This window comes from Perca fluviatilis, chromosome 2 (assembly GCF_010015445.1).
Source record: "Perca fluviatilis chromosome 2, GENO_Pfluv_1.0, whole genome shotgun sequence".
NCBI classification, from domain to species: Eukaryota; Metazoa; Chordata; class Actinopteri; order Perciformes; family Percidae; genus Perca; species Perca fluviatilis.
Genome location: NC_053113.1, coordinates 14,634,779 through 14,647,664, shown reverse-complemented (window position 1 = coordinate 14,647,664; position 12,886 = coordinate 14,634,779). Strand labels below are relative to the sequence as shown.

Below are 12,886 nucleotides of genomic sequence, written 5' to 3'. Positions count from 1 at the left end.
TATAGACCTCCACTTTTCCAACACCAAAAAGAAATATTCTGATAGTTGTAACATTTAGATTTGTTATAATGCCAGTTTTGTTCACTGTTATAGAGAATAAAAATAATATAAAAGCAGCTGTGGAAAGTAACTAAAGAAAGTAAAGTACTGCTGTAGTTCAGTACAAATTTAAGGTACTTGTACTTTACTTGAGTACTTCCGTTTCATGCTTATTTATACTTCTATTCACTAATATCCAGAGAGATACTTTTCCCTCTGCCACACTTATCTGACAGCTTTAGGTACAGTAAACAGTAACATGCCTAATTCTACATCAGTAATTATTAGTACTTTTAATAGTTTAAGTACATTTACTTGATTATACTTTTACTTAAGTGGCATTTTCAGTGCATGACTTTAACTTGTAATGGAGTTAATTACTTGTTACAATAATAGCTGTTGTTTTTTTCTTGCCACAAACACAAACACACACACAAACACACACACACACACACACACACACACACACACACACACACACACACACACACACACACATTTAACACTGTCTTTTGTTGTAATGTGCCACTCCTCTGCCGGGTCAACGGTTAATGGGCATCTTGTGCTTCCTAAGTCAACATGGTGATGCAGCCCTGGGCTTGGTACCCTGCTCTGCCCCTCCCGTATTACTTGTATAAAACAAGGCCTCCAGCAGAGATCAGTTCCTGACAAAACCCTCCTGATTCTGTCTGCCCGTCCGTCTCACCGACTGCTGCCATGTCGTTTGTTGCTCCTCCTGGCTATCAGCCAATCTACGGCCCTGTAAGTATCTGCACCGACTGCTGCTGAGTAATGCTGCCGAGGGATTACCATTTGATCACCAGTGGGGTCAGCCACGCAAAAGCAATCTGTTAGTGTGACATAGTTCTGACTACAGAATCTGGTCCATGCTTGTCTGAGATTTCCAAACTATATTTTGCTCTTCAGAGGACTTGGTAAAGGATTATGTTGCACTCTGGACCTAAAAAAAATATGACCTAAAATTGATATCTTGGTGAATTGTTTTGTGTGCACGTACCCCTGATAAAAAACAACTATATTTTAGATTCTTCAAGCTATGTCTTTACTGATGCTTGTCCACATTAATGACAGATAATATCAACATTTAAAGATTCTGTGGGCTTATTGATTTTTTATTTTTTTTATTTTAATGTTTATTTGTATAGGGACAAGTATGTAGCGTAACCCTATGCCACACACCACAGCATTTATAGCCTGCGCTAATTTGCAATGCCCGTCCCTAGATGGGATGGGAAAATACATCAAACTCAACAGCAAATACGTAAAAGACAATACAAAACACAAACGCAAACAATAAATACATTAATACGCAAAACGTATTGGTTGATTCAATTCTGGTCGTTGTTGGTTGCTGTAGATACAGTATGTATTCATCCATTATGGGATTCAGTGAATTTATTTGTTGAAAACTGCAGCATAAGTAAAACAAATTGTTGGTAAAAGTTTCCGTATGATTTTAATTGAATACATTTGGCCCATCCCTAGTACAGTATGCACTATAGAGAAGGTATAAACCAAAAAGAGTATAGCATTGTACTTTCCTTTCCTGCACTGCATGCAAGGAAACAGTGAAATCATTATCTACTGCTACACTAATTTTAATGGAGACTACCACCAGAGAAACCACCCTGTGTAAATGACTGAGTTACTGTACAATGCAACTGACATTTAGAAAGATGTGTCTTGGGTGCTTGTAAACATTCTGCAGTGTGGATTAATATTATTTGTACACTGTACAGAGAATTCCGTATCTGGGGCCAATTTATGGAGGCCTGAGGGAAGGGGTGTCCATTTACATCCAGGGGTCCATTCCTGAGAACATTACCAGGTCAGTATTCATCTTGAAATCCATTCTTAATCTGAAAAAAGGAGTTATGGGGTGCCCGGATAGCTCAGTTGGTAGAGTGGGCGCCCATATATAGAGGTTTACTCCTTGACGCAGCGGGCCTGGGTTCGACTCTGACCTGCGGCCCTTTGCTGGATGTTATTCCCCCTCTCTCTTTCCCCTTTCATGTCTTCAGCTGTCCTGTCAAAATAAAGGCTGAAAATGGCCAAAAAAGTAGTTATGAAAACAAAAACAAATCTTTATTTTTTTATATCTCTTACCGAAACCTTTTGACACTATTAAAAACGGGGGGAACACAACTTGTGTAATCTCACTCTGGGTGGAGCAGGTTTCTTTGTTGCATTTCAGACTTGTAACACACAGCTCCACTTTTATCACCCCCACCCTCCCATTTGGAAAACAGTAATAGCTAAGGTACTTTTACAGCCCACCAAGCAAACATTGCACATACCTGACCATATCAGAGAGATTTCTTTTTAATAAGATCCTCAGTTTAGTTTTTTCACAGTCTGCCCCACCTGCACTGTTTGCGTTTGTTCTCCAGCACTAAACAAACTTATCAGTCAGGACTCAGTGGCATAATGGTCTCATGTCACCTGCTGTTATTATTATTATTATTATTTTTTAATCTGTTTATTGATGGAAATACATAGAATCAAATGTAGAAAAATAATAATTTCCTTTTTTTTAAAACCTTTTTCTTTAAACATCCATCGTAAACATCATTCATCAAAATGCCTTGAACTAGCATTACAACACCAGAGGTAAAAAAGACTAAGAGTAAAGTCAAATCTAAAAGAAAATATAAAACAAAAAACACAACAACAAAAAATAAGGTGGGGGGGGCACATCAAGGTATCACATCGAAATGCCATAATAATACTGATAATAATAACCTTAGTAAATCATAGCATAAAAGTAGGTGTTTTATGAGCGTTTGCCTGTGTACCGTGCATTCTCAGAAAAACATAAACAAAGTGGAAATGTAAGGTAGATCATATGGGTTCCAGTTCTTTTAACCTCTCAAAGTAGGTAATGATGGGTTGCCATCTCAAGTAAAAGTTTTTTGTTGTTATTTTTTGGCAGGTTCTTAATCAACCTGCTCTGCGGCGAGTCTGAGTCCAGCGACATCGCCCTCCACTTTAACCCTCGATTTGACGGCCGGGACAAGGTGGTCTTTAACTCTTGTCAGGGGGGATCCTGGGGTTCTGAGAACAAGATCCGTGATATGCCCTTCAGGAAAGGCCAGGCCTTTGAAATGGTCATCATGGTCAATTCACAGGGCTACCAGGTCAGCCCAACCACACGTCCACACATAATACAATTTTACTATAACACCCTATAATGTAGTTGTAAGCAGATATAATGGTCTTTAATGTACAGTTTCTGTCAACAATCGTCCTATGAATACATTTTTTATATTATTACAACTGTTTTACGACATTGTCATTCATAATATGTTTATACTCTATTATCCACTTTAATGTTTTCTGTAAAGCACTTTGAATTGCCCTGTTGCTGAAATGTGCTATACAAATAAAGTTGCCTTGCCTTGCCTTAGGTGGCATTCTCAGGAGGCATTATCATACACATAGTGTGTTATAAACCATTTATTAAATGTTTATATAGTGCCTATAAATGCTTAGAAGGGGGTTCAAGTAAACTGTTACCCTTTTATGAACTGAAGTTTAACCAATAACTTTTGGCTTTCGTTGTGCTGCAGTAATTTATGCAGTTTGAAATTGTGTGAATACCTCTTCAACAGGTTTATTCTACATCATTATTAATAATTGGACCATATATATATATATATATATATATATATATATATATATATATGTATATATATACAGTTGCTCATGAAGTATTCGCCCCCTTGAACTTTTCGACCTTTGCCACATTTCAGGCCTCAAACATAAAGATATAAAACTGTAATTTTTTGTGAAGAATCAACAACAAGTTGGACACAATCATGAAGTGGAACAAAATTTATTGGATATTTCAAACCTTTTAAACAAATAAAAAACTGAAATATTAGCGTGCAAAATTATTCAGCCCCCTTTAAGTTAATACTTTAGTAGCCACCTTTGCTGCATGACTACAGCTGTAAGTCGCTTGGGTATGTCTCTATCAGTTTTGCACATCGAGAGCTGACATTTTTGCCCATTCCTCCTTGCAAAACAGCTCGAGCTCAGTGAGGTTGGATGGAGAGCGCTTTGTGAACAGCAGTTTTCAGTTCTTTCCACAGATTCTCGATTGATTCAGGTCTGGACTTTGACTTGGCCATTCTAACACCTGGATATGTTTATTTGTGAACCATTCCATTGTAGATTTTGCTTTAAGTTTTGGCGTCTTGTTGGAAGACAAATTCGGCCCCAGTCTCAGGTCTTTGCAGACTCCATCAGGTTTTTTCCAGAATGGTCCTGTATTTGGCTCCATCCATCTTCCCATCAATTTTAACCATCTTCCCTGTCCCTGCTGAAGAAAAGCAGGCCCAAACCATGATGCTGCCACCACCATGTTTGACAGTGGGGATGGTGTGTTCAGGGTGATGAGCTGTGTTGCTTTTACGCCAAACATAACGTTTTGCATTGTTGCCAAAAGTTTGATTTTGGTTTCATCTGACCAGAGCACCTTCTTCCACATGTTTGGTGTGTCTCCCAGGTGGCTTTTTGGCAAACTTTAAACGACACTTTTATGGATATCTTTAAGAAATGGCTTTCTTCTTGCCACTCTTCCATAAAGGCCAGATTTGTGCAGTATACTAATTGATTGTTGTCCTATGGACAGAGTCTCCCACCTCAGCTGTAGATCTCTGCAGTTCATCCAGAGTGATCATGGGCCTCTTTGGCTGCATCTCTGATCAGTCTTCTCATTGTATGAGCTGAAAGTTTAGAGGGACGGCCGGGTCTTCGGGGATTTTGTAGTGGTCTGATACTCCTTCCATTTCAATATTATCGCTTGCACAGTGCTCCTTGGGATGTTTAAAGCTTGGGAAATCTTTTTGTATCCAAACCGGCTTTAAACTTCTACACACAGTATCTCGGACCTGCCTGGTGTGTTCTTGTTCTTCATGATGCTCTCTGCGCTTTACACGGACCTCTGAGACTTCACAGAGCAGGTGCATTTATATGAGACTTGATTACACACAGCTGGATTCTATTTATCATCATTAGTCATTTAGGTCAACATTGATATTCAGAGATCCTCACTGAACTTCTGGAGAGAGTTTGTTGCACTGAAAGTAAAAGGGGCTGAATAATTTTGCACTCCACTTTTTCAGTTTTTATTTGTTAAAAAGTTTGAAATAGCCAATGAATTTCGTTCCACTTCATAATTGGGACCCACTTGTTGTTGATTCTTCACAAAAATTACAGTTTTATATCTTTATGTTTGAGGCCTGAAATGTGGCAAAAGGTCGAAACGTTCAAGGGGGAATACTTTCGCAAGGCACTGTATATATATATATATATATATATATATATATATATATATATATATATATATATGCCATGGCACACTCTGGATAACTTTTGACATTATCCCGTTGCAGATTAAAGTCAATGGGAATGACTTCCACACCTTCGAACATCGTCTCCCTTTGAACAGGGTTTGCGCATTGCAGATCGCAGGAGATGTTTCCATCCAGACAATTAACATCATAGGGGTGAGACTTCCTGTCCCTGAAGCTTTCAGCTTAATGCTTCCAGCTTTGTTGGGGCAAATAAATTCAGGAGCATAATAAATCACGAGCAGCTGATTTCTAACCTTTTTTGCTTCTGTGTCAGGGTGCTCGAGGTGGCATGAATAGGTACCCTGGAGGAATGGGAGTGAGTAAAACAGTAACCGTTCTACTGTGTTTGTGCTTGCTTTGTTTTGCTGGGTTTTCAAAAGTGTATAACTTCATGCTTTAGCAAAGCTGAAACCTCAATGTGCAATGGTAAAACCAACGCTTCTACAGGTGTTACAAGCAGTTAATGGTTGGTAAGTGTTAGTGGTGGTAAGATGATTTCCAATGTTTGTTAACAGGTTATTATAGATGAATATATTAGTATGCTCATATTAGTAGCAGCTGCAGTGTTAGTAGTCTTTGCTGCAGCAAATGTCCTGTTGTACCGTTGCATTAACTAATTATTCCACTGTTGTGACAAGATGTCAACGTTTTCTGTGTTTGTTAATTAGATTTGTTTGACTGTTTGGTTTTACACTTTTGTTTGGTCTTTTTAGGGTGGAATGGGAGGAGGAATGGGAGGAGGAATGGGAGGAGGAATGGAAGGAGGAATGGGAGTAAGTATACATAATTTCAGTATAAAAATTAAATTCCAACACAGTATTTTACAGGATTAACATGTTCATCACCCACTGTTCAACAGGGAGGATATCCAGGAGGTGGCATGGGGGTAAGTTATTTTATTATTATTATTTTTGTCTTTGAAGGTAGTTTATTTTTCAAATATTACTAAAACTATAATGAAATACAGTGAACATATTTGCATAAGCCTTGCTTCTTCCAACTGACATACAGGGAGGATACCCAGGTGGCATGGGAGGAGGAATGGGAGGAGGAGTGGAAGTAAGTATATTTAGGATGAGGATTTATTCAAATGTCAAAATTAGATTAAATACATTATTAAACAGTATTTGACATGATTACAACTTATCCTCAACAGGGAGGATATCCAGGAGGTGGCATGGGGGTGAATAAATACTTTTATTTCTGCTCTTCATCAGCACTCAAATTCAAATTTATTTGAATATTTATTATATAAATGTCACAAATACAGAAAAAACACCGACCTAAGTTGAGCAAAGTCACAATAAGCCACAGAACAAAATCATATCAAATCTTTCTTTTTAAAATATGTGTTTCTTCACAGGGCGGATATCCAGGAGGAATGGGAGGTGGTATGGGGGTATGAAACACTGTTATAATAACTGATTTTATTTTCCTTTTGTATTATTTACACATGTAAATCAAACAACAGTTTGTATGTAAACACTAGTTTGTATTTAATGGACTGACTTTATTTTGTCTTCTGTCAGGGAGGATCAAGCCTGCCGGTAAGAATACTGCATGATTACACATTCATAAAGCCCTCTATGTATTTTTTTTTTTATTCTGTTAATCCAATAGAAATCTGACATATGTTAATCTGATTATAGGGCATGGGCGGGCAGCCGGTCTACAATCCTGTAAGTAAAACGTGTTCCACACTCATTTGCAGTACAGTCAGTGTCACTTCCTGTTATTAAAACCAAAGGGAAAGGTCGGGGTGTCGCAGTGAAGCCTTGTCTCAGTGGTCAATAATTAAAAGGAAAAGCAACAAATCTTCACATTTGAGAAGCTGGTAGCATGAAATGTTTTTCCAACGAATGTGCACTAAAACTATTGATTACACTTTACTTGAAGTTATCTACATAAGAATGACATGATACTGTCATGAACGTGTCATAAACATTATAAACAAGTCATAAACGTTTATGACATAACGCTTTTTGTCATGACAAATTAGGGTTAGGGTTGGGGTTCATGTGTCATGACTGTGTCATGACACATGAACCGTAGATACCTTCAAGTAAAGTGTTACCAAACTAGTAACCAATTGCCAATTGACAAATTGACTTTAACTTTGTATGTTTTGTCTGCAAAAATCTTAATTTGTAAAGTAACTGAAACTCTAAAATAATTGTAGTAAAGTAAAAAGTACAGTATTTTTCTCTGAGATGTAGTGAAGTAGAAATAGAAAGTAGCACAAAATGGAAATACGCGAGTAAAGTACAAGTACCTAAAATTGTACTTAGTTACAATACTTGAGCAAATGTACTTTGGTACATTTCACCACTGGCAACAACTACTTTTTTTTTTTTTTTTTACCTCAGTAGGAGCTAGGTATATTGAAGTTGTTTCTCCAGGTTATGTCTGTTAGTTGTGTTATTATGTTACCTGTCTTATTTATTTAATTTTTTTGCTGTGTTTTAAGCCTGTGCCCTACTCCAACATGATCCCAGGAGGGATGTACCCTAAGCGGACCATCATCATCAGAGGCATGGTGCCCAATGGAGCAGAAAAGTGTGTGTTTGTGACTGTACATTCACTAAAGTCAGTGTAGCGTGAGTGCTAACAGACTCGTATTACACTCCTGGGTCTGTGTGTTGCAGAATCGCCATCAACTTTAAGGTGAGCCGATCTCGGGACATTGCCTTCCACATGAACCCCAGGGTGAGAGAGGGCATCGTGGTGAGGAACAGCATGATTGGAGGTAACTGGGGCCAGGAGGACAGAGAACCCAGCTTGAACCCCTTCATGGAGGGACAGTACTTTGATGTAAGTATTCTATTCAATCCATCTACATTATTTTGACTCACTGGGGGTCAGCGGTGTCCTGACTTTCCTGTCCTTTGCTTCTCAGATGTCGGTTCGCTGCGGGAACCAGAGGTTCAAGGTGTTTGTGAATGGGCAGCACTTGTTCGACTTTGTCCACCGCCTGCAGTCCTTTAATGAGGTCGACATGCTGGAGATAGAAGGCGACGTGCAGATCTCCTACATCCACTTCTGAGACCACACACACCTTTTAGACACTATAAATTCTGTACATTATTCATCTATTTCATGGTTTTTTTTGTGTTTAGATGATATTTCGGAGGATATGTCAGCCACTGTGTTATCTCAGGTTCTTAATCTTCCTGCTGTGTGATCATAAATCTTAATTCCACGAAACGTTACCTCATCGCCGGCTGTATTGTTAATAAACTTAATAAACACTTACACATATGCTATGGATGAGATTAATATTGACTACACCAAAGCTCAGGAGGAGAGCTCATTCACAATGAACACATTTATTTCTTATACAAAATACTGCAGGTACTGTATAAAACTTTGTTTACAAATCATGACAATATAAAGACAATTATAGTACAGTCTTCTCCCAATTCAACACATCAGGAGAATCACAATCCACACACACATTTACTGTAATGCAAAATACTGGCTCTCTGAAGGCACTGAAGGTCAAGATTTAAGGCTGAACTGACTGTAATCACGAAGAAGGAGATTCAGTTCTTGCTGGAATCCGCTCGGAGGATCAGTTTTTCTTTTTGTCCAAAGACCAAAATGTTTCAAACACACTAGTTGGTGTAACAGGATTGGGCATGGAGAATCGATTCTTACTTGGAATCATTTAAAAAATTACGATTCCAGTAGAATCGTTTCTTTATTGGAATCCTTTGGAATCGTTTAGAGGACTTGGTTTCAAATCCGATCACCACTTCCCAATTTAACATGCGCAAGTTTTGGTTTCCGTAACGGCCAGGCGCTTGTTGTGTCGCAGCCATGGAGCACAGAAAGCAGCGCTCTAGTGTGGCTTTATTTTACAATGAAAAAGGCCTGTAAAACTACAAACCACCATTGAATCAAAATAAAACTTTCCTCTTATTTGTGAAAATAGGCATGTCAGTTCAACTCCACCCCTCAAAGAATCGGAATCGAGAATCGATAAGAACCTGAATCGAAAGGAAGAATCGGAATTGGAATCAGAATTGTTAAAATCAAAACGATGCCCAACCCTAAACACTGCTGCCGTATCTATCTGCTTTCAAATTGGTAAAATATTTGTACAGACCAAATTAGACGAGTGCCTCGGTCTCAGCACCACTTTCTGTAGTTCACAAACAATGGAGGACTATCAGTCAATGAGCATACAGTACCAAATGTATAGCAAGAAATGTACATTTCATCTTAACAAGGAATTTCAGTAATGCTACAGGTAAAAAGGATAACTGTATACTGTTTCATATATAAGTACCTTTGATGCATACATCTGAGAAACACAGCACATCATTTCAACAAATGTTCTCCCAAAATGTGTGTTGGAATATGGTCCATTCTAAATACAAAATTATGAACTAAAGCAAATATATATATATATATATATATATATATATATATATATATATAAAAATAAGTGCATGCATGATGCAAAGTTGCAGCTAGTGACCTCGAAGCAGAGGTTTCGATGAACACGCACTTTGTTTTCTGTCTCCTCCTTAATTCTGCTGGTACCAGACTTCTATTTTTAGTGCTAAACCTCAAGTAACTAAAATATCCCAGAATAAGAGTGTGGCAGGATGATGTCAGATGACGAGGTTAGTCATGATTCCCAGTCTCTTTGCTCATTTATGGAAAACACTCCTCCACTGGATGCCCTGCAATGATTTCACAGGCTATGTTCTCTGCCTTTATGAATATTCAAGTTGTTACATGTGGACAGATTCTTATTAGAGAGAAAGTAATTAGAAAACAAAATGAAAAAGCGTAAAAGATATACAAATTATAAACAAACATACAATGATATAAAAAAAAAACATTAGTGCAAAGTTGTAGAAAAAAGAAATCAGCATCATTTTTTCTTTTTTTTTTTTACAAAATGTGTAATAACACTGTGCTTGAGCCAAACGCAAAGGTGAGGAGCTTATCTGCCTCGGGTAACTCCATCATGTCCGTACCTACCCTCAGTCCATCCACCTGCCTCTGATTATTTGTACCCTCTTGATTTGACCAGTACCTCTGTCACTGTTGAGCAAAGTCTCCAGTTTCCTGAGTTATTATTGTTGTTCAGGATTTTCACAGGTGTCTTACCTGTTAGTGAGGAAAGAGATGCCTTGTGTGAACTGTAAATGGCTCATGGTGCTTAATGCACAACTAGCAGTACGACCACTCGAGAGGATGCAGGGGTTGTTAGAGCGCTACATTAGGCTAGCGTACGAAGGATCAATAAGATGGAGTTTCTTCATTCAAAACGACTTCACATGAAATGATCTAAAGCCTGCAGTGTCATTTCATTTTCTCTGCAAATTTTGGTCTCTTTTAATTCTTTAGTTGTTAAATTCAAATGGCATTCATATTCTGTTGTTATAGGGTAAAAGTCTTCTAACTTTCAGGTAAGGTGAACTTTAGTTGAACGGTTTCTGTGGGGAAAGAAAATTCTAACATTATAAAAGACATTTGTCAAGATCAACATTTGTCAAAACCACTGCTCAAAGCTAAAAAAAAATAATTAAAAAGCCCATCCTTTTCGGCGATCTTAGTTTTAACTCGTCTTATTGTCCTTCATAAACTGTATCAGTATAACCATAAAGCAGCTAGTCGTCTTCATCAGACGATACCTTCAGTGAAAGAGGCACTGCTACAGATTTTTTTTCTTTCTTTCCCAACTGTCCTCAGGTTATTTCTGCACAGGAGCAGGGACTTCAGATGGGTGAGGTTTTTCTGTCAGAGGAGCATTGTCTCAGCTGGTGCGAGTCCTCCATGTTAGCCCTTTACTCGCAACTTCAAGCTCCTGAGTTTGTTTGGTTGTAGATTCAGCCTGGCAGTGTCTAAGCTGGTTTCACTGAGATTGTTTAGCTTAGTCGTGTAAAGGGGGTCGATCTGTTGTATACAGGTAGTTATGGTATTTTATTGCTATATGGACTTGGAATTAGATTCTCTGATTGTGCTGCAGTGTATGAGGGCAACGTGCTCTAAACTTCTTCACCCACTGTCTATCGTTGGTAACAGTGTTCCTCCTGCTACACTAATCACACAATAGCCTTTACACTCACTTGGAAACGTGCTCATTTCAGAAGAGAAAAGGGTTGACAAAGGAGAGAATCCAAATCCTTCACTTCCTTGGAATGCCTTCGGCTGTGTGTGTGTGTGAATTTGTGCAAAATATGTATGTAGATATGATGTAGTCAGTAGCAAGAGGCTGGATCTCATTCTTGGACTGGGGATAAAGGATGGCACACTTTGGCAGTGAAAAGTCTTGCCATTTAAAAAAAAAAAAGTGAAGGCATCACTGCCAGGGCATTTTTCTGGACCCTTCCCTGTCCTCCAGCAGCTCAACAGTTGGGGTGGGAGCTGGTGTGGGGTTGGGAGTGGAGTGGCAGGATGGTTGTAGAGGCAGCGTAGCTGCGGATGACGACACCGGCATGTCCAGGCTCTCCAGGGAGTCCGAGAGGGCTCGGTTGGTCTCGTGTTGGGGACAGAGGACGTAGCGGTTGGGGTGGTGGACCTCCACTGTGGTCACAGAGTCCAGGGCCTTCAGGCAGAGAGGGGACGGCACCCCAATGGGGTCACGGCCACCAACGGCCCCTAGCTCCATGGAAGACTCGTCCATGTTGACGTACAAGATCTCGTCTGGGTCCTGGGTGTCCGGCAGATCCTCAAGGGCTTTTTCCAGCTCACAGCGCAGGGACTCAAATGATGGGCGATCCTTGGGGCTCAGCAGCCAGCAGGAGAACATCAGGGAGTAGCTGGAGAGGAAGAAGAAATGGTAATTATATATTTAATGTTAGCACATTGTTTAATCGTGTGAAAAACACTAACACTTCATTAAATAGGTTTAATAACTTCATAGAAATACATTTTGTATGGAATTACTTTGACACTAATTATAGTGAGTTAATTGTATTCTAGCTTAGCATAGCAGGTCTCCTTTTCTCCACAAACTTCCAGATAAGAAATTTATATTTATAATTATGTTATTAAGATTTATTATTCTTAACATAACTGGATTTTTTATCCATTTTTTTATGAAATTTCTCTTACCAATTATATCTGCCATTTTTTTTATCTTCTAATTGTTGTTAAAATAAATTGGTAGGAACTTGCTGAGTGTTTTGTCTCAGAAAATGATCTCCGTTTTCCCTATAATTAATATAAAATCAAACATTCCCTTCTCTGGAATCTCCAAAGACATTATTAAGAAATTAGGAAACTCATAAAGTAGTGTGTTACCTGAAAATCAAGAAGAACCCCCCCCCCCCAACAATTTAGGGTAATATTAATTTAAAAGGTAATAAGAAATAATAAAAATACCAGAATCTTTTTTGTCTTAAGCTAATTACGAGGAAGGGTGCATGCTTTTCAAATCTATATCTTGGAACAAAATAGTTCAGTAACTGTGTTTATCTAAATAGCTTTAAGAAACATGAAAAAAA

At 38.5% G+C, this 12,886-nt stretch overlaps 2 protein-coding genes across 4 annotated transcripts in view; one reads left to right on the top strand and one right to left on the bottom strand.

Annotated features, from left to right (window-relative positions):
- The first annotated feature begins 496 nt into the window (after window positions 1-496).
- On the top strand, window positions 497-8,637 carry LOC120573088 (galectin-6-like). Its single transcript, XM_039822533.1, has 14 exons — window positions 497-801; window positions 1,800-1,888; window positions 2,993-3,197; window positions 5,460-5,573; window positions 6,134-6,197; window positions 6,248-6,306; window positions 6,432-6,479; window positions 6,577-6,603; window positions 6,784-6,819; window positions 6,950-6,967; window positions 7,070-7,099; window positions 7,888-7,976; window positions 8,066-8,231; window positions 8,317-8,637. The coding sequence occupies exons 1-14, from the start codon at window positions 757-759 to the stop codon at window positions 8,461-8,463; spliced, it is 1,137 nt and encodes a 378-aa protein (XP_039678467.1). The 5' UTR covers window positions 497-756; the 3' UTR covers window positions 8,464-8,637.
- A 77-nt stretch (window positions 8,638-8,714) lies between these two features.
- LOC120547056 (tyrosine-protein kinase receptor UFO) overlaps window positions 8,715-12,886 on the bottom strand; it is a 30,353-nt gene continuing 26,181 nt past the window's right edge. For all 3 annotated transcript variants that reach the window (XM_039782447.1, XM_039782439.1, XM_039782455.1), the window contains one exon: window positions 8,715-12,199. In XM_039782447.1, coding sequence (XP_039638381.1) covers window positions 11,740-12,199 — 460 coding nt within the window. In that variant the 3' untranslated portion in view covers window positions 8,715-11,739. The remainder of the gene's footprint in view (window positions 12,200-12,886) is intronic.